This window comes from Lepisosteus oculatus, chromosome 12, assembly GCF_040954835.1.
Source record: "Lepisosteus oculatus isolate fLepOcu1 chromosome 12, fLepOcu1.hap2, whole genome shotgun sequence".
Classification (NCBI taxonomy): Eukaryota; Metazoa; Chordata; class Actinopteri; order Semionotiformes; family Lepisosteidae; genus Lepisosteus; species Lepisosteus oculatus.
This window is the reverse complement of record NC_090707.1, coordinates 1,256,975-1,282,863: the sequence shown is the minus strand read 5'-3', so window position 1 is coordinate 1,282,863 and position 25,889 is coordinate 1,256,975. Positions and strand designations below refer to the sequence as shown.

The window sequence follows — 25,889 nt, the reverse complement described above, 5'->3', positions numbered from 1 at the left end:
AGAGTTGTTTGTTGTTCCTGTAGATTTGATGAAATCCTGGAATAAGTTTTGTTAGCAGGAGCACTCTAAAGGTAGTGGCCCGTTCTAGAATTCCCCTTGCTTTATTAGTCAAAGAAACAGTCCTCAAAAACAAATGATATACAAGAGAAACAAGAATGATGTTTATGCTATCTTAGACCCTGCACTGCCAGTAACACTCTAAAAGTGTCTACACTGTATACTGTATATACTATAAAGAATAAAAGAAACAATCTTACTAATGTACTTCGACAAACTTTGTCTTTTTCGTACTCTAACCCAGATTGTTTAAATATTACTTACTGTTATTTGGCATATAGTTCCTCCTGAATGTTTAAGACATGTCTTCTTTGAGTTTGAGTTCTATAGATTGCCCGAGGACTAAATTCAGATCTAAGAACTATTGGATTTTTTTAGTGTTGTAACTCAACTGTTCAGTGAATAATAATAATTATTATTATCTATTAGCAGAATTTAGTTTTCAGTGACTCTTTAGGCTGGTAACTGTAAAATGTACTGCAGGAATAAAACCTTCGTCTGAAATGCAATGCAAATGTGACTGCTCTTTTTATTTATTTTCTGTTCTTTTAGTAAGTAACCCATGCCTGAAGAGGAGCTGTGAGTTTCTGTGCTTGCTCAACCCCACTGGAGCCAGTTGCTTGTGCCCAGAGGGGAAATTTTTAATCAATGGATCTTGTGGCGATATAAATATTTCAGGTACATACTTCTAGTTTTTTTACTCTGTACTACAGCCAATTCTGTTTCTTTCTTTTGTCTTTCTTCAGTCGATTTTTAAAATTAAGACATGGATAAGAAAGACCTGAAATGAAATTGAGTGCCAGGGCTCACAGTGTGTACTGGGTGGCCAATGTACAGTAGTGCTCTTGCAGGTTTACAGGTACTCCTGCACACTGCTTGCGATGGAGGGCATCATGGGATCATGCCTCACTGTAGAGCTAATGCAACAGCACTTATCAGAGCATGCTCAGGCTCATCGGCTACTCCAGCAATCATGATTGATAATAATCCATAGAAACCTGCTTTTCATTTTCAGTCACTTATTTGTACAGTGCAATCAAAACTTCTCTAAAACGTAGATTAAACAGGTGTGTTTCAAAGTAAACACAGAATAAGATATTTCATCAATAAAGTAAGATTTCCTCTGAGTTCAGAAATAGACTGGTCTAGAAATTCTGCTGTACATATTGTATTACAGACTTGATCCCAGTGTTCACAATCTGATGCCTGTTTTTTTTTCAGGAGAGCTGTGTAGACCTGCTTGTGAGAATGGAGGTCGATGTATAATCAATGAAAAGGGGGAAATGCGATGTTACTGTTGGCCAAATTTCTCTGGAGAGAGATGTGAAATCAATCATTGCAAAGACTACTGTCAGAATGGAGGAACATGTATGGGGTCTCCTTTAGGTAGGTACTTTACAGTGTTCATGTCTCAGCTCTCTAAGAAAATCTTATGACATTTCTTGCAGTCTTGAAAACCTGAAAGAGGCACACCAGGCTAGAAGAAAAGTATATTGAAAGCTGTGAGATTTATACTTAAGCAATTCAGTTCTGACAGCTTGTGTTCAGTGCTGGCTCGTTACTGATTCGTGTAACTTTGCATTATATTTTCAGTTTTTAAGAAGAACAAGTGGAAAATCAAGGAGTACAATACAATTCACATTTCTGTCAGAAGGAAAACAATTCACTAATATGCCATACATCTAGACAGACATCTCAAAGAGCTAAATGTTTAAAGACAATATACTGTACCCTTTGCCAGTTTTCTGAAATTCTACCTTTTATTTGTTGTTTGATGATCAGTGCATCTTTGAGATTTTGATTGAACATGGTGTGAATTTTAATTAATAGGTTTTGCCTGCTGCAAAAGTGTGCTGTAAAGGTTTAGATACCAACTTCAAGCTTTGCAGCAAGTCAAATGATACATGTTACATGAAGCATACCGAAAGGCAATTATGTGTACTATCACCAAGTCCCTAGATAATCAGGAAATGGCTTGATTCAGCAGAGCAGTGACCCATCTGGGGTGGTTAATTTTGATCATTCCATTTTACTGTGATTTTTCCTGAACGCTAATTTAAAGGATAATTTTTTTTTTTCCGTGTGTTAATAAAGGCTGCTTTTGAATGAATGCTAGGTACATTGTAAATTTAATAAGTATAAATTAGCATTCTTTAATCTAGGTCAAGATTAACCTTTGGCCCACAAAATAAAAGCAGAGACATTATTTCATGAAAGGTTTCCATGGGGTAAAAGTTAAAAAACAACCAGATGTAAATGAAAACATCACTCTGGCATTGGGGCTTTAATTTGGACTGAATAGCCAGTGAAAGCTCTGGTTTAATAAAAGCTATAGTACAGAACAGTGAAGAGCCTCTAGCCCTAATCCTAACCCTGCACCTTTCAGTGTGGAAAACAAATGCACCAAAACTACAGTATGTGTTATGTGTATGTGTATGTGTTAAATCAGATCGCTTGTCCTTTCAATATAATCACAACTTGTGTTCTCAATGTACAGCAGTCTGAACTAGAGGTGAAATAGTATATCCTAAATCACTCCAGAATCCAATATATAATAATGTGTATTTTTTATATATAAATACAGTGTATATATATATATTTTACAGTATATATAAACTGAATGTTTTTAACATACAGTACAATTATATGTTGTCTAATTTAAATGAAAAACAATATTATGATACCAGTCTTTTTTTCTGGGAGTGGGTGCATTAATGTTTTTAAACAGTCTCTTCAGGATCCCTTAGTCAGATGGGTGTTTTGTGTGTGAGATTTCTATATAGAGTAACAGACTTTGATAAATCCCAGGAAGGGCACCTCTCAGAGGTATAGGCCTTTATCAGATGAACTCCTTAGCCCCAGTACAGACATACTGTACAAATCAAAGAAGACGTATACTGTAATATCGATATACTGAATTTTAAGCAAACGCCTTTCTAAATGTTTTCAGGTCTCTTGGCCTAATTTATCTGTCCTGGTTCAGCCTGATTGAACTATAAACTTAATTGTCACTATTGTGATAAGAAATGAAGTGTTTTGTAAATGTTTTTGTTCTTAGATTATTTTTCTTATATTGTGTTTACTTTCTCTTTTTTTCTTTGTAACTTTTTTTTAAACTAGATTTGAAAGGCAAATCACTTTTTTTAAAACAAGTTTATGAACTTTACATACTGGAAGGAAATTAGGTACAGTATTTTACTGTAGGTGGTTTGAGCATGAATCTTGTAAGTGTCCAGGGTTCAGTTCCTGTCTAGTCCCAACAGGGAAGGGAGCTGGCCCAGCATTTAATCCCTGTCTATTCCCACCGCACAAGTATAAACCCAATTGCCTTATAAACTGGTAGAATATATGGCAATGATGACCACAGACACATGTGTATGTACAGTATGTGTAAATCCCTTTGCAAATTTATCAGGTATTTTAAATGTTTTAACTTCAAGTTTAGTAATGTTTTAGGACACATTTTTCAGAACACATTATTTTTCATCTATATTTTTATCTATATCTATATTTAGATTTCAACTGAGCACTTTTTGGAACTCAAAAGTGATATTTTCTTTCCCATGTTTAGCAGACAGAAGGACCAATCCTTATGCAGATGTAACAAAATCAAAGCCAGGAATTCAAAATTATGGGTGTTAACACACAGAAAAATATCCTTGACCACAGTGAGAAATCCAATAGTGAAATTAGTATTCTTCCAAAGTCATTAAACAGTAAATAATGTTCAGCAGCTGAACTGAAAGGTTTTTTATATTAGAAGGAAGATGACAGAACGGGCAATGATGCTGAGAAAAGAACTTTCAGAAGATGTGGCAATGAATCTTACGTAGTGTAGTGACAGGTTCATTCTGAATGACAGGGGTATGATCTTGTGATTTATATTGTAGCAAGGACTGACAATAGATGCATGCACATGCATGTAAGCAGGAGAACATGCTGTGGACCAAGAAGTAAATGAAGAAACGTTCTAGATCTTGGTACTTTGTAGTCTACACTGTGATGTAAAGGACATTTTCCAATAATTCTGTTCTGGGAAAACACAGTTTTGGAGAAACCCAGATGAAACTCAGCACTTTGAAAGCTTTGGAAGACTTTGGGAACTACAAAGATTGTGTCTTCATATGGCAAATGGTTTGGAAATCTGGCAGGTCAACACTCACCTTCATAGAAGAATGCAGAAGAACAGAAGAATAGTGAAAGCCCAGCCAAAGGCATGCTGCCAGTGTTTTCAACTAGAAAGCCTGATATAAATTCATGTGATTTCCAGGTAGATGGAGAACACTGTCACACAGCATGAATCGCTTCAGCAAGGAAAGAAGATCAAGCCATTCTCTCATTAGCACAGGCATTTCAAAGCCTGAATTTAAATGGAACACCTAGACTGCATGTGTTTACAAAATGGAAAAGGTATTCTAGCATCTGTTCAAGACCTGAAGAGAACACTGGCACAAAAAAGAAGATAATTATTACATTTGACAATAATTTTGACTTCTTGCCAGGAGAGAACAAAATGTTTCAATGATCTGAATTAAACAAGTGTTATTTATTTGTGTAAGTGATTTTATTTTGTAATATTTTAATAAAAATAAATATTAACATTTAATAACACTATTATTGTTGTATATAATTATTATTATATATTATAATAATATTTTAAGTGATTGTTGAATGGATGTTTGAATTATTCAAATAAGTTATTCCAGTTTCATTTTGTATTTTCCATACAGTAGCTTTATTCTGACTTCCAGAAAGATATTTCAGAATATTTACACATTGAGTTGTGGTCAGGTTGAATTGTTCATAAACTGTATTATAGTGATGTGCACTATAGATGTAAGTTAACAAGAATAGCAGTTTGTACTTTTATACAAGATTGTGCTTTCCCTTATTTATACTGTACATAACTTTTCCCTTTGAGAAAAACTTGAGAAATGGAGAAAATTAGATGCTGTTATCTGTTATTGTCCCAGCTGCTGGGCAGACAGTGCCTATTATCTTTGAAGCTTTATGGCTGAATGCATTTTCATAAAGGGGTAGCCTTGGTGCATTGAACACATTTCCTTTGGCCAGATATATGCCTTTAAATAAGAAAGAATCTGTGCATTCAATATCATGCCTTCTCAGTGGTGGTTCTTCCACTAACCAGATTTCTCATCAAACTCTGTTTTAGTCAGAAAACACAGCTGTGCACATAAATCTTACAATATTATGTGTCATCAACTATGACCCTTTTTTTCGGTCGAGATTGTATGCATCAATCAAAGTAGGTATTCCTTGAAAAATAAAAGTGTAGTGTGCGTTCAGTCATTCAGATTGAAACATGAATAACTTAAACTGGTAAAGTTATCTAAAGAACTATACACATACTGTATAATGCACAAAAGTATTCACCCCTTCCAGTAATGCCCCAATTTATTGAATTGCAAATTATGTCGTGTATTTACATTTTTTTAAATTAAAACGTTAATGCTTAAACTAAACATTTTGAGTCATAGTGACGGGGACTCTATACTGTAAAAAGGAGCTGTCCTTTAGATAAGATGTAAATCCGAGGCTCTGACTCTCTGTGGTCATTAAAAATCCCAGGGTGTTTCTCGAGAAGAGTAGGGGTGTTACCCCGGAGTCCTGGCAAAATTTCCCACTGGCCATTACCAATCATGGTCTCCTAATAATCCTCATCTCTGAATTGGGTTCATCACTCTGTTCTCCATCCCACTGAGAGCTGGTGTGTGGGGAGTGTACTGGTGCATTCTGGCTGCCATCACATCATCCAGGTGTGGCTGCACACTGGTGGTGGTGGAGGGGATCCCCATTACCTGAAAAGTGCTTTGAGTGGAGCATCCAGAAAAGCACTATATAAGTGTAAATAATTATATTATTATTATTATTATTATTATTATTATTATTATTATTATTATTTACTCTGCTGCCAATTTTTAATTAGTACAAAGCTATTAGTCATTCTAGAAATAGTCATAGTGCATTAAACATGTTAAATGTTTATCAAAGTTTAATAAAAATGTTGATGTACCCACTAATTACAAATTTAAACCCAATACTTGGTGGTGGCTGTTTACTAGAGGATTGTTACTTGTACCAAACAAAACCCACAACTGACACCAGCTGTTATTTGTGATTCACTGGTGAGGTGAGGGTTTTACATAATTGAGGTGTGTGTTGTATTCCTGAGTAATTTATATTCAGTGCTATACAGTCAGAATAACTTTGCAGGTCCATTTGTATAATTATTCATAAGAGCTCTTCCAAATATGTGGAAAAAGAACAAGGTATACTATACAAAGCTCCTAAGTTGTTGTTTTTTTCTCTCAATACAAATCATGTTTTTAATTTCACTCGTAGGTGCAGCATTTCTCACAGATTCTGATGAAATATGCAGCACTGCAGAACAAAACATTCTTCTGAATATACAGAGAAATAAATAAAAAATATTGTTCATCAGTACTGTAAAAACATTGCTAGTTTTATGAAGTAAAATATATAGTCAAATATCAAACGTTTATGAAGAAATCTTTGAGACTTGCAAGGTTAGGGTTTTTCTTCGTAACATCTTCTTAGCACCAACGAATGAGGTGGGTTTCATCGTTTGTGCTGTTTGTAAGGGGGCAACTTCACGGAGCTAAACTAGCGTCGTTCACAAACGGTAAAAACCTTACACTGGCCGCGGCCCCCCCCACCCCCAAAGCCCGCACCTCTGTGTCATGTTTTTAAAATATATATATTTCATTCTCCGCTCGCAGTTTGATTAAATTGAGTTTCATCTCATTTATCCCTGCAGAAAAGTAGCGACAGGTCGTGTTTATTCGTGTTGAGCAGGCTCAACTCAAAACTGTCGATAGAAGCTAAGGAAAACGTGACAATACCGCTCTCTGTTTATTCATTTCATCTCGTCTGTTCCAGTACAAACATGACAATACATGGAACATTACTCATTCATTCACTTTCACTAAAAGGGTAAACATTGCAATACCTCACAGCTTTGTTCTTTGTCTTTCCGTGTAAAAAATACATGTACGCAGGTAAACGAGTAATTCATCCATTGAAATGGGATGACGAAAGAAAAGCTGTATGCCAAAGCTTTGAACCTAAAATACAAGCAGTATGAATCTAAAGCAGCCTAATGAAATTTTGTTTTTGCACAAAATATGAGCTCTCCGCTTTGATAAGTCAGAAAATGAAACGTCACCATTCCACGAGAAACAAGGGGGAACAGTGAATAATTATCAGGAAAAAGTGCTACTAGAGTTAAATTGTGCCAAACACACTTCCAAACAATGTCTTAGTTACCAAGATTGTCTGTGATGGATCTGCAGTTATAGCCATTTCTAAACGCAGTATAACTACTCTAAGGCTGCAGCTGCTCTAAGATCAGAAGCCAAATTAGTTAACATTTTAGTTGCTGAATCTTTGATTAATCTAATATGCTGAATGCTGAAGCAGTTTAAACGTCAGTCATGTTCTGTAGAAATAGTTAAAATAATTTTAAACTTACCAGTTGTTGTAGGGGGCTATGCCATTTTGTGACTAATCTATACAGTACATTTAAAAAATAATTCTGCATTGTTAAATTATTAACATCATTCTTAATATTGCCCTATCTTTACTGTGTAAACCAGACCACCTGAGATATCTATTAAAGCAAAATGCTAGTGGTTTCTTTTGAACCTCATAAACAATTAATAGAAAGATGTAGCGATGGCAACCACATGAGGTGCAGGGATAAAGCAATTAATTTATTACTTGGAACTGAAAAATGACTCATTATTACAATACATTGCATTGATCATTATTAGAATTATGCTTTACTGTCTAATGTATAGGATCTATGACTTGTCTGGCTTGTACTGTATGTCTGAAATCAGGGGTAAAGTTTCATTATCGCTGTCTATGTACGAAAAATGGTACAATAGCCTGTTTTTGTAGTTAATTTCTTGAAAGAAGCCAGGGAACAGGTTAAACAAAACGAGCTGGGTAGCTTCTTCCAGATCCCACAACGCGCTGGGTCAAGAAGTGGCTCCTGTTCTCGGTTTTAAACGCCCTTCCACGCGGTTTCTGTTGGTGCCCTCTGGTTCGTGTTTCGCTGTTCATTCTGAGTACTTCTCTATTTATTCTGAATGTTTCACCATTCATTCTGAAGTGTCCCTAATTTTTTCTTTCCGAAGGGAAGCCAACCTGCCGGTGTGCTCTGGGCTTCACGGGGCCGCGCTGTGAGAGACGAGTCTGTGATAAGTACTGTGTGAACGGCGGCACTTGCGTTGTAAGTGCAGGGAACCAGCCAGTGTGCCGGTGCCCCCCGGAGTACACCGGAGATCGCTGCACGTATCGTAAGTGTCGTTTTACACCCGTGGCAAGGGTGCTGTTTGTGTATTTGCCAGTTTTATGTTCATTGATTGATGATCCAGAGTGCCAAATGGCCTGAGAAAGAAGTTGTCTTCCCAACAAATGTTTGTTTCTGACATTTTTTTTCCCAGGATGTTTGTCCATTAGGTTTTCCCTTATTTGTAAAACTTTTGGTTTATAACAGCATGTCAATGGAAACATAGGCAAGAATTTTCCAAACAAAATCCATTAACAAACTGTGATAAAGTTGGCTTTAGCCAGGGAGTACTGCAATTTAAATAACAAATTAAGAATTAATTTAAATAACAGTACTTTGCAGTCTAGCTCAAAGACCACATTAATAGAAAAGGTGGCATTTTAGTGGTGTACGAAACAATATTAACTCTAGTTTACTTGACTCAGTTATGCATTTAATATTGTTAAGCACCCTTTGGGACTATATTCAATTTTATTAACATTTTTCTGGTGTTTTGGGGTTCAATACAAGATGCTCTTTCCTCCAGTTATAATAAAATAATAATAACATTTATAATAATTAATGAAAATGATCAACTTAAGCCAATGTCAGTTTTTCTGTCAAGAAAATGCATAACAAAATGCAGTGTTTCTTTGCTGTAGAAAAGAGAAAACTTTATTTAAAAGGAGAGGCCCTAAATGTTCTTGGGATTTGTGATCTGTGGATAGTAGTGTTCTGTTTTAATTTATATTATTGTGCACACTGGGGGAACAAAACATCTTGCTCATTCAGTGTAACAAAGATACACAAACTTCCGTTTTTAATTAGTCGTGAAATCCAACATTTCTGCAGCATGCATTATTCATTCGCAGCTGGACACACATAAACATCCAACACAATTTCATGATGCTTGCGCTCATCCAAATGCAATCAACCCAAAAGGACTACTTCGTTAGAATTCTGAAATAATTAACAAATAGGATTTCAGTATGCCAGATGACATAGACGATTTAGGCAGAGTATCACTGAATCCTGCTCACCAGTCCTAATATTCTTTAACAAAATATTGTAAACACAATTTGGACTTTTCTTTGAAGTGGATACAGTAGAAATACCTTTTGTTGTATTTAACCAAATCACTTATTAGGATAATATACAGCATCATATCATGAAGACACTACCTTTCGGACATTTTCCACTAATTATTCAGTTTTTTCCATTCTTGTAACCAGTGATCAAAGTGAGAAGGAATCACATGATAAAAGAAGCAAAACATTATTTTTTTTTTTCAGTTGTCTTCTTACCCTGTCATTGCTTTGTTGTGTTAATACCTCTTTAGTGGTGGTAAGAAGCCATGCACGTTTGAAATAAGATAAGTGGAATCTGGATAACACTTTATTTGAATATTGCTACTGTATTTAATGGCATAATAATCTCCTCATAACCGCTACACAAGATGTTATAATCACAAGAAAGTGCTTTACAGGGACATGTGCAGATGACATAACATGTGCATAAGAGGTCATGGCATTTGTTTAGCATCATTTCTAGCACTTAATCTGATGCTTGTACCCTCTCATTAAAAGTGTCACAATTGTTTTTCTATAACCTGCATATACTGGTTCTAACATGTCAGTACACTCCTTTCCCGTGGTTTAATGCTTGGATAACCTGTGCTAATCTGCAAGAGTACATTGTACATCATTAGCTCACTGACCAGACATTGCCACCAGGAAAAAGTGTTATTTAGCCGTGTTTCTCATTATTCTCTGCCTTTATTTTCTCTGTGAGTATATCAGATGTATTCTGATCTATTCTGGCTTTCCTTCTGTGCTGCATTTAACATTTTAAATAATTCAAATGAAATGGATACATTTATTTGTTGGGTGAAGTATACTTTTGAGTGACATTACTACAGTAGGTGTGATCTTTTAAGCAATGAAGAATGAAAATAGTAGAGTTTGTAATAAAATACATACATAGCAGTCTTTGTTTTCTAACTGTAATAGCTATTAATTTCTTATAAAATCAAGATATATCAATAATATGTTTCAAATAATTTGGGAAGACAGTTAGACTTGCAAAGCATGTACATAAGAACATCTGTTTAAATCTTATCTATTTAAAAAAAAAAATCAGCCAGAGGGTTTTTTCTCTATCTCAGAGTGCTCAGAGCTCTTTCATTAGCATGTGAATAATTAAGTGTAATTATTCCATATTAAGTGATGTACATAATTCTGATTATATCCATCCCCTTACAGCTGTGTAATTCAATTCATTAATTGATCGATTTATTTATGTATTGGCAGATATTTGCCACCACTACTGTGTGAATTCCCATGCCTGTACAATATCAAGCTCCGGGCTGGTGGAGTGCGTGTGTCCACCTCGTTACGAAGGGTCAAAGTGTGAGCTGGACAAGTGCCTGAGGTGCCAGGGGGGGCAGTGTTTAATTGACCACAGCACTGGAGATGTGGCTTGCAAGTAAGTGCTCAAGGACCGTTCAGGCTGTGTTGCAGACTTAATCTGAGTTTTTTTTACAGTTAATTTAAACTTTTAAACTAACATGTCTAGTTCAAAGTCTTCAAAAAACACTTCTGTCCAATCAGCTTGCAGCATGTAAGGCCAAAGCATTAAGAAGTAAGATTTCTTAGCACATAGAGGCTTAAATTTACTGCCTTCGTGTGCAACAAACTGTCGGAAATCGATTGGTCTGGCTAGATTGCTGTCTGAAGGCATATATTACTGCACATCAGTCAGCCTGCTGCAATAAAGAGCAAAATAAAACAGAGCAATGGGAGGAAATACTCCTTTTTCTGTGAAGTATGAGGTATTTAAGGAAAGAAGATTAGCAAGGCTCCTTTCAGCACATCAATTAGTTAATTGGTTGGTTGGTTTCAGGACATAACTGTACGCTCACATAATAACTCTTTGTTTTAGACACGAAGCACCCAGAAATATACTGTAGCTATGGACCAGTACATTACCTTTCATAATATTTAATATTCAAAGGACAAAAGCAACAGAGGAAATTAGTTTTTCTATCTTTATATTTCATCGCCCCACACAGCACATTTGATCTCTAAAGGGAGCTTACTGTGTCTTGCCTTTTATCTTACAGCTGCACCACTGGGAGAATTGCATCTAGCTGCCAGTTGTGTGATGGGTACTGTTACAATGGCGGCACCTGCCAGTTGGATTCAGAAACTAACATGCCTTTTTGTCAGTAAGTAATTATTTAGTGCATTTTGAACATTTTAGGTTCCCTGTGCTAGCTCTTTAAATTTATCTTATTGTTTTGTAACTCTGAAACACAGAGTACGTAAAATAAGTACATGGAATATACAGTATGTCTCCCAGCTGAGGAAACATTAGCTGTTGGGCTGGACTACATGCAAGGCCTGCTGGAGATATAGAAGGATAAACGTTAAAAGGATTATCCTTTTAATTAAGCTCAATATCCAAAGGGTTGTGACTTGATTGGCTCTCACAGTGTGAAACATGCTGAAGAAAGCCGCTGATGAGCAGAGGTTATACAGCCTGGAGGAGCCGAAGATGTCCTCCTTATGAGAAGCTGAAGAACCTATTAAGAGGCTACATACTGTAGGAAGCACCCCAGTAAAATCATTTAAACTAAAGAAGAGTTTACAAAATATTGATTTCGGGGATATGAAGAAAAGTGAATGTCACGCAGTTAAAAGACACACAGCTATTTCTGAATGATATTGAATTTACATATACTTTACAACATGGAAAGTCACACAAGATAAGTGATGCATAAAATGCTTTGGAGCACCATTAGAACTGATAACTGTTAAATTATATTATGAGTGTATGAAGTGAGGGTTAATTGCATCACATACCTATGCCCTAAATTTTTTCTGCAAAAAAAAGTATTTTCCCTTACTTCTGAAAAATGTGAAAATTGTATGTTTGTCGCTGTAAAAGCCTTATTCAAAAATAACAAATAAAAAAACAGGAAAAAATGTCATAGGAGCCATCTCGACGACTGATCTCTGGTTTGGTTAACAGACTTTCAAAGTAATGTTGAATCTGAAACATTTAGACTGTGTGTCACATAAGAAGATTTTAAGTGTCTACTTTTTCTGAATCACAATATACATATATTAAAATGTGTTCTTATGAGGAAGACATTTTCTCATACCCTTTTATCTTATATAATACTGAAAATGGAAGCTTAAAGGTACAGACTATTTTTTTCTTTAAAAATGCTCTACTTTGTCAAAGAGGATGACCTGTCATATTCCAGTTCTCTGTCATAGGAGCAACTCTGTTCTCCATTCTTCCTCTTTATCCTGAATCATTTATTAAATTGTTGAAAGCAGACACGGAAATGCTTTTTGCTGAACCTGATTTATTTTTACATGCAACATTTCAGCGAAAAAATAAAGTTTCAAAGAAGTCTCCATCATGTTTTTTAAGACAATGTCTAATACACTACACTTTTTGTCAAGGGAATCTTTTAATTAACATCCCAAAAATTGTTTGGCACTTTGCAACTTGTTTTTGTTAATTATTTACTTGCAGAGTAAAATTGAAATTGTTTTTGCATTTAATTAATTCCATATACCAAAAACACTTTGGCAAGTATGTAAAAAAAGGCCAACAATACATTTGGTGGCTAGACAGCTTTTAACATACAAAGAAATTGATATGAAAATGATGGGGTCTTAAAAATGAAATGGTATAAGAAACTCAATAAAACAGAAGCTAGGTTCACGCTGATTGATCCAGAGCTTGGTAAATGTCATCACATTCAGTAGTCACTCTTATCATGGCTCATCTGGGCATCATGCTTACCAGCTGCTCCAGAAGGAAGACCCATCACTGAACATTACATGCAGGCTTCAGAGTGGTCACACAGAGGAAGAGCAATCAAGCTGTTCTTGTATGGTGAATATTCAGAGCCTGAAATTGTTGCCTGCAAGAAATTGTGTTTTATAGATAAGGATTGAAATGATGTTGGGCAAGATAATTTTTTTTGAGTTTACGATTTTAAGAAATAGTGGTATTTCTCAAGACAGACAAGAGTCTGCTTTATAATTTGTCCACTAGTCCTGCCTCAATTAGTAAACTGTTGAACAACAGCCTTTCAAATGAGCAGGTTTAATGTGCCTTTAATTGAGTGCAATAGGTATTTTCTGCCAACCAGATAAGAAATTCATTTTAGCAATCCCCTAGAGAAGAAAAATACTTCACAATCTGAAGATTTGTAAATATATTTGTGTTTTAATTGACCTGTTTTGCCTGTTAAAAGTGTGATTATAATTGCATTATATACAGCTATGTTCTTTGCATTCTGTGTCCTCCTTCCAAAAATGCGTTCATTTTTTAAAATTGATTTTCAAATGTATGCATTTGTTTAAAGACAGAAACAAAGGCATGTGTATTAAATTGTACTGTATTCTGACTAGTCACATTTTACTGAACTTCTGCAGCTGCACAGCAGGGTTCAAAAGTCAGCGCTGTGATGAGAAAGTGAACCCTTGTGATTACTACTGTCAGAATGAGGGGATTTGCACATTAACTGCGTTTAACGAACCCAGATGCAAGTAGGTTACAGCCTTAAACTAAAACACACTCACCGTTTCATCAAAACATTGTCAACATTGCTTCACTTCTGCGGCGACGCAGGCGCTCCTCCATTTACTCTTCACATGTCCAAAGCTGAAACACATCAGCATCTCATTAAACTCTGGATATCTGCAATTGTGGGTTTTTGGTATGAATGATGATGTTGCTGTGGTCTGTATGTGTGTTTATGAGTGTTTATAACGTGTGATTCCAGCTTTATTTCTGGTCACTTTTCTTTGCATGATATAAAATTGCACTGCAGTAAAGTACATGTAAATAACACTTTATTAACTAAAGCAGGCAGCATATCTTATCACCTGATTTTGCATACCCACAGCACTTCACCTGCCACTGTTTTGTAGACTCAGTGTTCTCTACATTTTCAGCATTATTAGACAGGAGTACAACTTAAATGCAGAACATATGCATTGTACTGTATATTCATTTGACTTCAATTATAGGACAAAAGATGAATGTTGATTTATTTGAAAATGGTTGGGCACATCCTGCATCCTCTCACATACACTGATTTTTAGCATTTGTTAGGAAGCTATTTGTAAAAAGTTATTTTTTAAATGCAGAAAATATATAAAAAATTAAAACATGTTTGACAATATGATATATACAGTATGTATATGTATTTCAGTATCCTTGGAAGAAAACAAAATTGAATTCATTTAACATTTTAATTACCAATTAACTCTATTAAGTACATTTCTAAAATAAGTATCAGAAATTGTATTATATAGTTGTTCTTAACTCACTTGTTATTATTGATGTCTTGTAATGTTGGAAGGGAAAGTTGTCCAACATGAAGCTGTGCCTTAAGGCACTCAACTTTGAATATTTTATCCAAACTAAACAAACCTGGTTGAGGCATTTTCAGTGAAACAGCATTGTTACTCTACTGTTCTACACATCAATATTTCAGGGCTGTTTCCACTTTACAGTTGTAATTCATTTAAATACCAATAACTGGATCCATTTCCTATTCTATTGAGTTTACTTACTTTAATTTAATCAACATCCAGTTGCCGTTGTCTTGATTCATGCTTTTCTGTCATGCCAGTTTTGAACAGAGAGAATAACTCACCTTCAACAGTTCTAATTAGGGTAGTGTTTTATTGTTTCTGGATTGTTACCAAACAAAATCTGATGACACCTGTATTGTGTAAGTGTTAGGACTGAAGATGCATGATGTAATTTACTCTGGCTTCAATGTGCATTGTAAATGTTTATCTCAGCATTGTGTTGAAGCATTCTGTATGGGATACAGGGCTAATACAAACCCACCACTGTGTCTTCCTTTTCGTAACAGTTAGCTATCTAATCATTAATGCATGCTTCAAATTTCAGCAGGATGTCACTGCTCTTCTTAGTGGGTTAGGCTGTAAAACAGCTGGTGCCCATTAATTATACCCTCTTAATTGCCTTCTTTTAGGTGTTCAGCCAACTGGTCAGGCACACAATGTGAGAGGCCAGCTCCCAAAAGCAGCCGGTCTGACAATGCCAGTGGGAGTAAGTACCTCAGAGCAACATTCACAACTGCTGTTTTATGATATAATTTGAATTATTCCATTTTGTGAAGTAATATTTTTATATAAAAATGAGAGAAGGCTTTCAAACCTTTGTTATATACAGTACGTACATACACTGACAATATAAAGCTTTTGTAGTTGTCCTATTTTAAGCCTGAGGTTTTACATCCTCATCAAGTCTTATTGTCTTCCCTTGCTCTAATACAGGGCTCGTGACAAAACATTTGAGATTTCAAGTGCTGTTGGTAGTGATTGCGTACTTCAGAGATGGTGAATGCAGATTATGTGAAGTAGAGAGGAATTGCTTTACCAATTGAATTAAGAAGGAACTTATGCAGGACAGATTTTACTAGCCCAGCATGGTATTTAGCCAGTAGTAGTTCTGAGTTAATGTTGGGAAAAAATGCCGAACAATTCCTCAATTTATCTCTATAGTGTCATTCCACAGTGTTTTCAAAGAAAGCTGTAAACAAAGAAAAATGAAACACAAGAAACTAATGTCTCCATGACTAATTGTTTTACTGTACCTGTGTGTTTTGTTTTCAACCATTGCAGGAAGTATAGCCATCATTGTGCCTCTCATCCTTCTGGTTATACTAATAACCACAGTTGTAGCCGGTGTTCTCATTTGCAAAAGAAGGCAACGGTAAGAATCTATATACAGTCAATTAATTCTTTTTAAAAAGCTCAAATATGCAACAGTATTTTTTTTTATTTGTGTTTAAAACTACCAATAAACCTTCTCTTGTATATTCAAGGGGGAAAAGAGTTCAGAGGCAGCCCATGTCAAATGGTGGGATTAACGTTGAGATCGGAAACCCATCTTACAACTTGTATGAAGTGGATCATGAAAATCACGAAGATGCTGGTGGTCTCCTGCGTCCAAACTTCACGCTCGACCCTCACAAGGTCAGTGAGTCATTGTGTTATTCCTGAGACTTCTCAATAGTTACAGAAGCCGACAAACATTTCTGCTATGGGAATGCAGTGTAGTGGTGTGACTTATGTGTCAAATGCATTACAAATTCTGAAATTACACAGTGAAGCAAAAAACACAGTGTAAGATGAAATATAGACAACCACACCAATATAAGGTGCTTGATTTGAATTCAGCTTGTGGGAACAGTGAAAAATTTCAAGAAAAAAATGCTAAATTACAGATCTCTTACAACAGAGAGTAGCAGTCCAGTGCTGGTGATAATGGCTCATAGGCAGTAGAGACACATTTTAAGATCCACAAGTCTATTATCTCTGTATACTAAGTTTTGGAAGGCAGATCAATTCCAATTCAACTCCATTTTTAAGTGGTACAACACCCTTCATAAGGGTTTCTTTAGAGGAAATTCATTTTTTATAATTGTTGATCCGTACAGGTGCATCAAAGTCATATTCATTCCCCAAAAATATAATCTGAAAAGCAAAAAAGCTTTGTCTTTGTATCTAAGTATACAATTCCTGTAAATGCTTTGTTAATTAAAGACAACTGTAATATATACCATCCTGAAGAATATTATATCTTTCTATTTTAAAGTATGCTTGGAAGGATTTATGCTAGAACACAAGATGGTGGATTTAGTTAATAACTAGTGTGACACATGGTTAGCAGCAAGGTTATTGTGGGGCAACTGGAATTCACAGTCAACCTCTAGGTAAGTGGAATCTGATCTGAAGTAGTAGGACGAGCTGAAGGCACAACCAGCAAGTATCTAATTTCAAAAGAGGAAAATTTCTGAAGGGCATAACAAATTGAGAGAAGAGACGGATACACGTTTTAAATCTGATTTTGCACGATTAGTCATGGGGCATATTTAAATATTGTAGTGGGTATTTAAATATTGTTGTGGGTATTCCGTGTTACCTAAATGGGGCATTGAATATGAAATTAACTTTCAAGCAGCAAATAGGAAGGCGTAGAATGCAAACTTTATTCAGTCAAACTGTTGCATAAAATAGTGTCCTGACAGCATGAAATTTGAACGAATATATTAATTAATTGTGTGAACTTCTTGCATCTATTTATTTTAATACTTTGTGATGTTACCTGTCTTAATAATGCTTTCTCTGTTTTTTATGTAATGCTTCTTAAAAAATTACACTTGCAAAAAAATACATTTGCCTGGCAACTTTTATTTTGTAGCTTTGATTGTTGTTGTTTTTTCTTTCTTCCAAAGTACCATTATTGTTTATTAAGGCTCTGCTTTTCAAGTAGAGATTTGTAGAATGCATAATGTAGCTAAAACACCAAATATCTCATAATTTTTTGGCATCTGGGAACCTTTTTTTATAACAAAAGAAGAATGCATGTCTTCAAAAAGTAATTTGCTTGCATAGTTATTTTCAAGACAGCAAAATGTTTTATTTATAAAATCACTTGACTACAAAAATTGAATACTTTGAAATAGGTATTCAGAATCTTAAATCTGATTAGAATTGATAGCAATACCATATATTAAATTATTGTACAGTATTGTAACGCCTTGCTTAAAAACTTAAATATGTGTAACTTTAAAATGAGTCGATTTCTTTAAATACTTGAGACTGAACATCATCAAATGGAATAAGTAAAATAAATATAACATACACAGTTGTTTCTTTGTTTCATCACTCTGAAGATTAAAGTGCTTTTGTGGTCTTTCAACATATTTTATAACATCTGGGTCCGTTTGACATACAGTTCAGTACGTTCAGGGCTGTTTGTGGTAACAGGTGAGTCCCTGTGTGTTTTAGGGCTGGTGTGTGAGGTCCAGTCCCAGAAGCCTTCCTGTCCACACTGTCCCGAAGGAGATAATCCCCGGACAGGTAAATTCAACTAATTCCTTTCAAACAGTGTATCTTTCAGAATATCTCAGTTGTGCCACTAGTATGGGTTGTTCTTACTGTATGTACGGTTATGCTCGATTATCTATAGGCATGGATTGAAGAATTTGCCAAGTTATTAGTGTACAGATGATGATTATCTATGAGCTTCAGGCTTACTGTATATCAGATGAGTGAATTAATCAATGTTTAAGACAATCATTATTAAAGAAAATAAGAACACAAAGGAAGAGTACTAAAATCTTCCCCTTACTTTGCCTGTCTCAAAAGACAGAGATATGTAGCCAGTGTTTCTTGAAAGTTTGTGAACCCCTGTTTTTTAAATATTACATTTTTACTATGAAATCCTTGTTTAATCCAAACTAGTCCTTTTGTTTTCTATAAGAAACGGTTGATATCCACAAATTCTATGTATTGTTTAGAAATGTATTCTATGTTATTGTTCTAGAAAAAGAATAGTTGGTTTCAAATTAACCCATCAAAGTGCCAGTCACCAGGACATGTTTGGGTGGCTCTGTACTGTATAAAAGTAAGAAACCTAATCAATTTAACCACATACTGTAGGTTAGTATAACACAACATGCCATGATATAAAGAGACCTCAAGAAGAGTGTTTTAAGAGGGCTGTAAAACCATAACAAAATGTTTCAGAATTGATCAATCTACTGTAAGACAAATATTCTACAAATGAAGAAAATATAAGACCAAGGTGACTACCTAGATGTGAATGTCCTTCAAAACAGTCACAAGAAAGCTCCTACAGGATGTCTAAAAGACCATAGGACCACATTCAAGGATCTCCAGGACTCTCCTGCTGCAGCTGACGTCAACGTTCAAACCTCAGCAACATGACGCAGGCTGAGAGGATAGAGGGTGAGAGTGTAGCCGGGAGAAAAAGAACATCCCTGCTCATCTTAAGTTTGCAAAAAAAATCTGGATGATCCTGTAGATTTTTGGAAAAATGGTCTCTGGACGGATGTGTCTAATCTTTTTGGCCACAGGAAAAAATGCAATGTTTGGCAAAAACCTACCACCACAATGACCTCATCCCCTCTGCCAAGCGTGGTGGCAGGAGACTGCCAATGGTATGGGGCCCATTGACCTGGATGACTCACTAGCATTGAGGGAACTACAAGTTCAGACCAAAATATTCTGGAGGAGAATGTCCCTCTGTCCATGAATTGAAGCTTAGCTGAAAGAAGGATCCTCCAGTATGACGATGACCCTAAATATTCTACCAAATCTACTAAAGAATGGGTTAAGAGGAAGGAAATTTTGTATTTTAAAAAGGCCACGTCAAAGTCTAGATCTCAAACCAAGAATGTTGTGGCAAGACCGGAAGGAGGTTTTCATCCAAGACAACAAACAAAGCAGGAGCAGCTGAAGCAGTATTGTAAGGAAGAATGGGTAAAACTTCTTGAATGCGGATGTGAGAGATGAATTAGTAACTATAGGAAATATTTGGCTGCTATCATACAGTAGTGTCTAAAGGATGTGCCACTGCTTATTGAATTGCACGAAGGGATCATTGTGTTTCTGTTAAATAAATGTTTTATTTAATAATTAAACTATATATTTAATAATAAAACTATATATATTTGTACGTGTGCCCATAATTCAGGTTATCTTTAATATTGCAGTTCAGATTAAATCTTTTTTTAAATATAATTTGTCTGAAAGATGAAGGATTGACATATTTTTAAGCAGCACTGTAAAACAAAGATTTGTGTAAGCATGTGTAAATTTTATAGAGCATGCAGTGCAGTGTTCTTTATATTAAAATTAGCTGAAGCATTTGAATGTATAAATCTGTAAAAATCCTTTATAAAAAGGGTAGAGTGACACTTTCTAGAGAAATTAGTGACTGACTTCATATTCAAAACATAAGTGAATTTAACATGTATTCTTTTTCATATAATGTTTTGATAGACACTCAATACGTTAGATGCATTACTTAGTATGTATTTTTATTGCCGATTAAATTTATAATTAAATCTAAGATTCCTCCATTCCGATTGGCACACATTTCCATTAATGCATTATCTGTTACTTCCAAACAAAGTACTTGTAAATATATTCAGTAGAATAATTAATTGTAATGTAGTTTCTACATCAGTAAATTATTTTTTTTCTTAGTTAAAGCTTGTGTAAGTAAAATAATTTACTGCAGTTACTATTAACCAAGGGGCAGTACAGATCTCTCAGTACATAACTCGAGCATTACACTTATTATAGAAAATACGTTCCATCAAAACATTGTGCTAATGGTGCAACTCAGACATATTAAGAGTACAGTGAGCATAGTTTGAGGGTTCTCTGGCATGTTTTATGGTTGCCCTGTGTTTATTTACATGTGGTCTAACAGAATGTCACAGTGTTTCTGAATGCTTGATCCTTCTGTTTGTCCCTTGGCAGTCTGCTTTACCTGATTAGACTTGTGGCAAAATGCATGACATATCTGCAGTGTATAATACTTTTTTGAAAATGCTCTAATTAATTAAAAACAAAATTAACTTCTTTTATGAGGAATGAGTAGGCACTGCCTATACCTAGTATACCAAAAGACAGGTAATGAATGTTGCCCCAAGTTCACTCTGCATTCAATCTCTTGAAAGCAGCTGGGAGACTTATATTATCTATAAATCAAAGCCTTGCAATTTATAATACCACAGAGGTAATGAAGTGTGTTAGTTTAGATTTAAAACCGTTAGCTGTTGTAAAGCAATAGTGATTGGACATTGCAAGTGACTGATCGCTAAGGAGAGACTTTTGAGAGATTTTATCAGCATTTGTCTAATACTGGGGTGGGTTTTGAAGGAAATATTTCAATTTTTAGGTATGAATAGAAGACTGTAACTGATTCTTTCAATTTTATTGTTAAGTTTGAGAGTTGATCCTTTACTCTGTGTTTTAGGTAATTGTCCTTTGGAAGCTCAGAGAGTGAGCTACTATAGCACTGAGTGGGCATCAGTGACAATTATACTGTATGTGTGAATCTCACATGCACTTTGTGATTTCATATTTGGCCAATGCAATGAGGAAAAGTAAAGGCAGTATGGGTTACAGATACAATTTTCATCGTGTCAGGGTAACATGTACAAACCTGTATTAAAAGTTAATGTGAGGAAGTGGCTTATTTGGTAGGACATTGTGCTAGTAATACAGTGCAGGATTCGATTTCACTGTTGTGCCCTGATTCACCAATTTGTCCAGCCGGTGTGGAGAGAAGACCATCATGAGGTGCACCTGCAGGAAGATTAGACACAGCTGGAATTTTATTTTCTTAAAACTGCATTACAATATTTTCTCTATGCCACATTTGTCATACATTTTTAGAAGCATATGAACAAACATCACAGACAAAGAGAATTGCTTTTGAGGAGCTTTATTAATCAGCAATCATTACCAGTGTCATAAATAACAGCTGTGATCACTCATTGGGCCTGTAATATAGTAACCTCTGCTTGTTTAGAGGGTGTTTGATTACCTTTGGGGATGATGAAGTTCTTCTCACATCTTGTAAAAATACTGGCGATGAATTGTAATAAAGTATTTATTTTGTGTGCATGAGTTGATGTTCCCAAAAATGTTAAACATTTCATAATGTTAATTCTCTTAATTCATTTAACATGTTGGAAATCTTTTTTTGTTTTGCGCTAACCTGGGAATTGTGCTGTTGCAGCCTACGAACTACTCCAACCCAATGTACTCAAATCTGTACCTTGATGGGCCAAACTGTCGGAAACCAGTGCTCAGCATCGACGAGAGAAGAGAGCTCCTCCCAAAGAAGCTAGAGGGCGCTATACGGGAAACAGCGGCATAGCCTGATCTCACCCTCCTTCTTTTATACAATCTGTAGAAATGTAAAAAAAAACTAAAAGAGGAAAAAAAACTTTTCTATGTTCTTATCAGGTTCTGATAATCTTTTCTGTTTTTTTTTCCATCAGCATTACCCCTTTGTTTCATTTTCGTGCTGAAAACTATTGAATTAACCATTTGTACGTTTTTTATGAATAATATCAAACTGCACTATATAATATAAGACAAAGCTGCTGATTTGCAAACACCATTAACACAATTAATTGATGATCCGTCAGGATGGTGTAATATATATATTATTTTGAAATATATGTTGCTTTTTCAGTATATCAATACCAAGCCATGTCTTAAATGTAGAAAGACATGCTTTTTATTTAGCCTAAGCATAATATGTTCATCAGGAGTTTCCTTTTAGTTTATACTTTTCTACATTATGTGCATTTTGGTTGCCTTTGTCACTTTGTTTCTTCACTTCCAGCAAAGATAAACTTTATGATGGAATTTTGCTTTTTGGAGTTTTGTCTCTCTGTGATGTTATGGCAGTCACCACTCAAATAATGTATACGGTTTCCTGATTGTGTTTTCTTCTATTGTTTGTTTGTAACTACATTTTTATTTTTCAGAAAATATAACTTTTATGAAAACATAATACTATCCAGGTTTGTGGCAGCTTTTTTCCCCTCTTTATTTATGAAAACTACAGTAAATATCAGATTGTTCATGTGTATACATTCTTGTTAATACTTCCTTTCAGATACATTACATATTTTTTAATATATACAGTATATCCATATCAATGCCTTTTTAATTTAATTCTGGTGTCATTAATCAATACTTGGATTTCAAAACACTTTTGTTATCTGAATATCATACAGCTGCCCCTCACACAATTTATAAAACTATACTGTGAAGTTTACAAACATGAGGGATGCTTTGGAGTGATAAAATCCCTTGTAAATTTTTCAGACAGACTATTGGATAGCCAGCCCCAGTATAACTCCTTATTTCTAGCAAAATTGTTACAAGGCTAAGCAAACTGGGGGAGAGAGAAGAAAATAATCTTTATTAACATGTTAGTTTCATAAGCATACATGCTTTTCTAAAAGGCTGCAATGGCAATGAACTATTCTCTGATATTTGGATCGTTTAGATAGATTCGATTACAGACTGTACATAAATGGATACATTTAAACTACAGAAAGGTTTAACAGGATGTCTAGTAAATCTAAATTTAGGATGTTTTGCTAGTTTATTGAAAGACCACAAATCCAGGTGTTGCTATTGGATACAAAGGAGCTTGGATCACTTGTAAGTCTTATCCAGAAAGGCATTCCAATTGTATTTGATCTGCAGTAACTGCTGTTTTACCTACATACTGTGCACCTATATATAGGCCACACACAGAAACTACTTTTTAAAATGACCTTGTTTTGTTTAGATTGCTAATTATGATTTTTGTGTCCCTGTATGCTTTAGGGACCCATGTATGAACTGTAAGCAAGTAGCAGGCCAAATTTAAACCTTTGTAACTTCTTTTTTATAGAACCTACAGAGTACAAAACATAATTGTCTGATTATAATGCCATTCTGCAAATGTACTAAATATTACAATGTGGGATTTACATATCTAATTTGTTCCGTTGTGTTTTTATTTGTTAAGCGGCCTGTTTTGTCTTCTATTTTTCCCTTCATTAGCGAGTTCTGCTTTTCACAACACAAGGGGGCAGCACTTATATATACTGTATATGTCTATAGAGAGATAGGAGAAAAGTCAATTAATGTCCCCAAAATCATCAATAAAACAGCAAATGCATTGTCATTTCAAATAACTTTAATTGTTCTTCTAGTCAAGTATATGTCTCTCTTTTCATACTATAAAACAAACGGCAGTCAGTCGTAAATGAAAAGGGCTTTTTATGTTTATTGTTCATTTGAAATATTTGTACTATACGCAGTGGAACAGTTAGTCTTGTACCCCTGTATCATAATAACCTAAGAGGGTGAGAGACTTCTGGTTTTATAAAGGATGTGCCAATTTTCTATGACCTTCCAGTGGCCTTCACTGAATTAAATTCCTATGCTATTCGTGTAATTCTGCTTGTTCTCTGTGTCTCTACACACTTAAGGTAAAGTATTTATACAAAATATTTTGTTTTAGACATTATACTTGTTTTCCACGTTTGTGAAAATGAACTGCTGGAATACTTTATAAACATGATATTGTTCATACTTTATGTATTTAAATGAAGTGATTGATAAATATTTACATTTAAGCATTCTGGATTTTATTCGGATGTCTTGAAACTATGGTCTGACTGTTTTTTGACTTACAGAAGTGATCATGTTAACTGCTTTCTTGTGAAAAAATATTGATTTCTTAAGAAACGGAAAACAAAACATTTTTTTAACAAATGCACATATAATTACAGTACATGAAGGCATGTTTAAGCATACCACTGGCATTGCTTCAGAGTGCTTAAAACAAGTGAGTACTGTGAAAGAATTTTAAAAACACCATACATGCTAAAAATTAACCTGCAAATCCAAATACTGTACATCAAGTATTATTTTAAACTTAATTTACACGCTCTATGGTGTTTTAAGCCCTGGATATGTTATAGGTTCAGGTGGGTAGCGGTGTCAGCATGTGTAGCGTATTAACGAAGAATTAGCGTATCATATGCATATATAGGGTGGCAATGAGTTTTACACATTATTTACAGTATATTGTACAGTATATTTACAAGATGTTATTGCATCTTGACCAGGTGCATTTTCACTATAAGTTAATTATATACTTAAGTAAATGGTAAATTGCTTTAAAAAAACAGACAACCATTTTTTACACAGAAGATAGGATGACAATATGCCTTTTCATTGCACTCAAAAAATAAACCTTTATAGCCAAGAGATGCACAGCTGGAGACTGGAGATTCAACATAAATCTAATAACCATCCAGGACGATAGATTTACAGCTCCCTCACTAGGGAAGGTGTTACTTGTGCTGTGATGATGCAGCATTCCTATCACTGAGTATACACAACACGTCAGAATTCAGATAAAGAAAAAAAATGCTAAAACGTTACACCAGGTTTTGGAATTAAATGTCTAAAAAAAATTGTCCATTAAGTTTTATACAGAGAAAATGAAATATCCTATAATCTTCCAGGATCAAAGATATCTATGTATGTCTTATAAGGAACAACGTTTAGTTGAGTTATGAAGTCTGTGAACCATTGAGTTCATGAAAGAGATTAAATAACCATTGGAGATGTTTTGCTACCCTACAGTATGCTACAGTCAGTTTTTGACTATTCTTCTGAGTGTTATGAGTTATTTTTGGTCATCAGCTTGTAAAATGCACCAATAATTGGACTTACATACAGATTTAAATACAGAGACTGACGTTGCATTTTCACCTGAAGAACTCCTTGTTTGCACTGGCTGTATGTTTCTGTCATTGTCATGTTACAAGATAAAGTGCTACGGAACTATTTTGTTCTATATTAGCAGACAAAGTGTTTCTGTAAACTTCAGCATTCACTGTGCTACTTCTCTAATCGGTTAAATTATCAATAAAGATGAGTTACAGAGTTACAGATGTGCCCATGACTATGGCATGACACTACACCCACCATGCTTCAGAGCTTATTTGAAAGGACAAAGTTAATCTAGGGGAGTTTTGGAACACTTGTTAATGGACAGATGAGACTGTGAGTAAAGCAACTTGCAGTAAGTCTAGGGG

At 35.0% G+C, this 25,889-nt stretch overlaps 1 protein-coding gene across 3 annotated transcripts in view; it reads left to right on the top strand.

Moving 5' to 3' along the window:
• The window catches only part of LOC102685206 (low-density lipoprotein receptor-related protein 1B), a 461,586-nt gene extending 437,817 nt beyond the window's left edge, over nt 1-23,769 (top strand). For 2 of the 3 annotated variants that reach the window (XM_015358626.2, XM_015358624.2), the window contains 11 exons: nt 610-735; nt 1,279-1,443; nt 8,241-8,402; nt 10,684-10,858; nt 11,496-11,600; nt 13,834-13,947; nt 15,411-15,487; nt 16,063-16,153; nt 16,266-16,416; nt 18,235-18,306; nt 22,007-23,769. In XM_015358626.2, coding sequence (XP_015214112.2) covers nt 610-735; nt 1,279-1,443; nt 8,241-8,402; nt 10,684-10,858; nt 11,496-11,600; nt 13,834-13,947; nt 15,411-15,487; nt 16,063-16,153; nt 16,266-16,416; nt 18,235-18,306; nt 22,007-22,147 — 1,379 coding nt within the window. In that variant the 3' untranslated portion in view covers nt 22,148-23,769. The remainder of the gene's footprint in view (nt 1-609; nt 736-1,278; nt 1,444-8,240; nt 8,403-10,683; nt 10,859-11,495; nt 11,601-13,833; nt 13,948-15,410; nt 15,488-16,062; nt 16,154-16,265; nt 16,417-18,234; nt 18,307-22,006) is intronic. The other variant, XM_015358625.2, reaches the window with a different exon arrangement.
• Nucleotides 23,770-25,889: the final 2,120 nt, after the last annotated feature.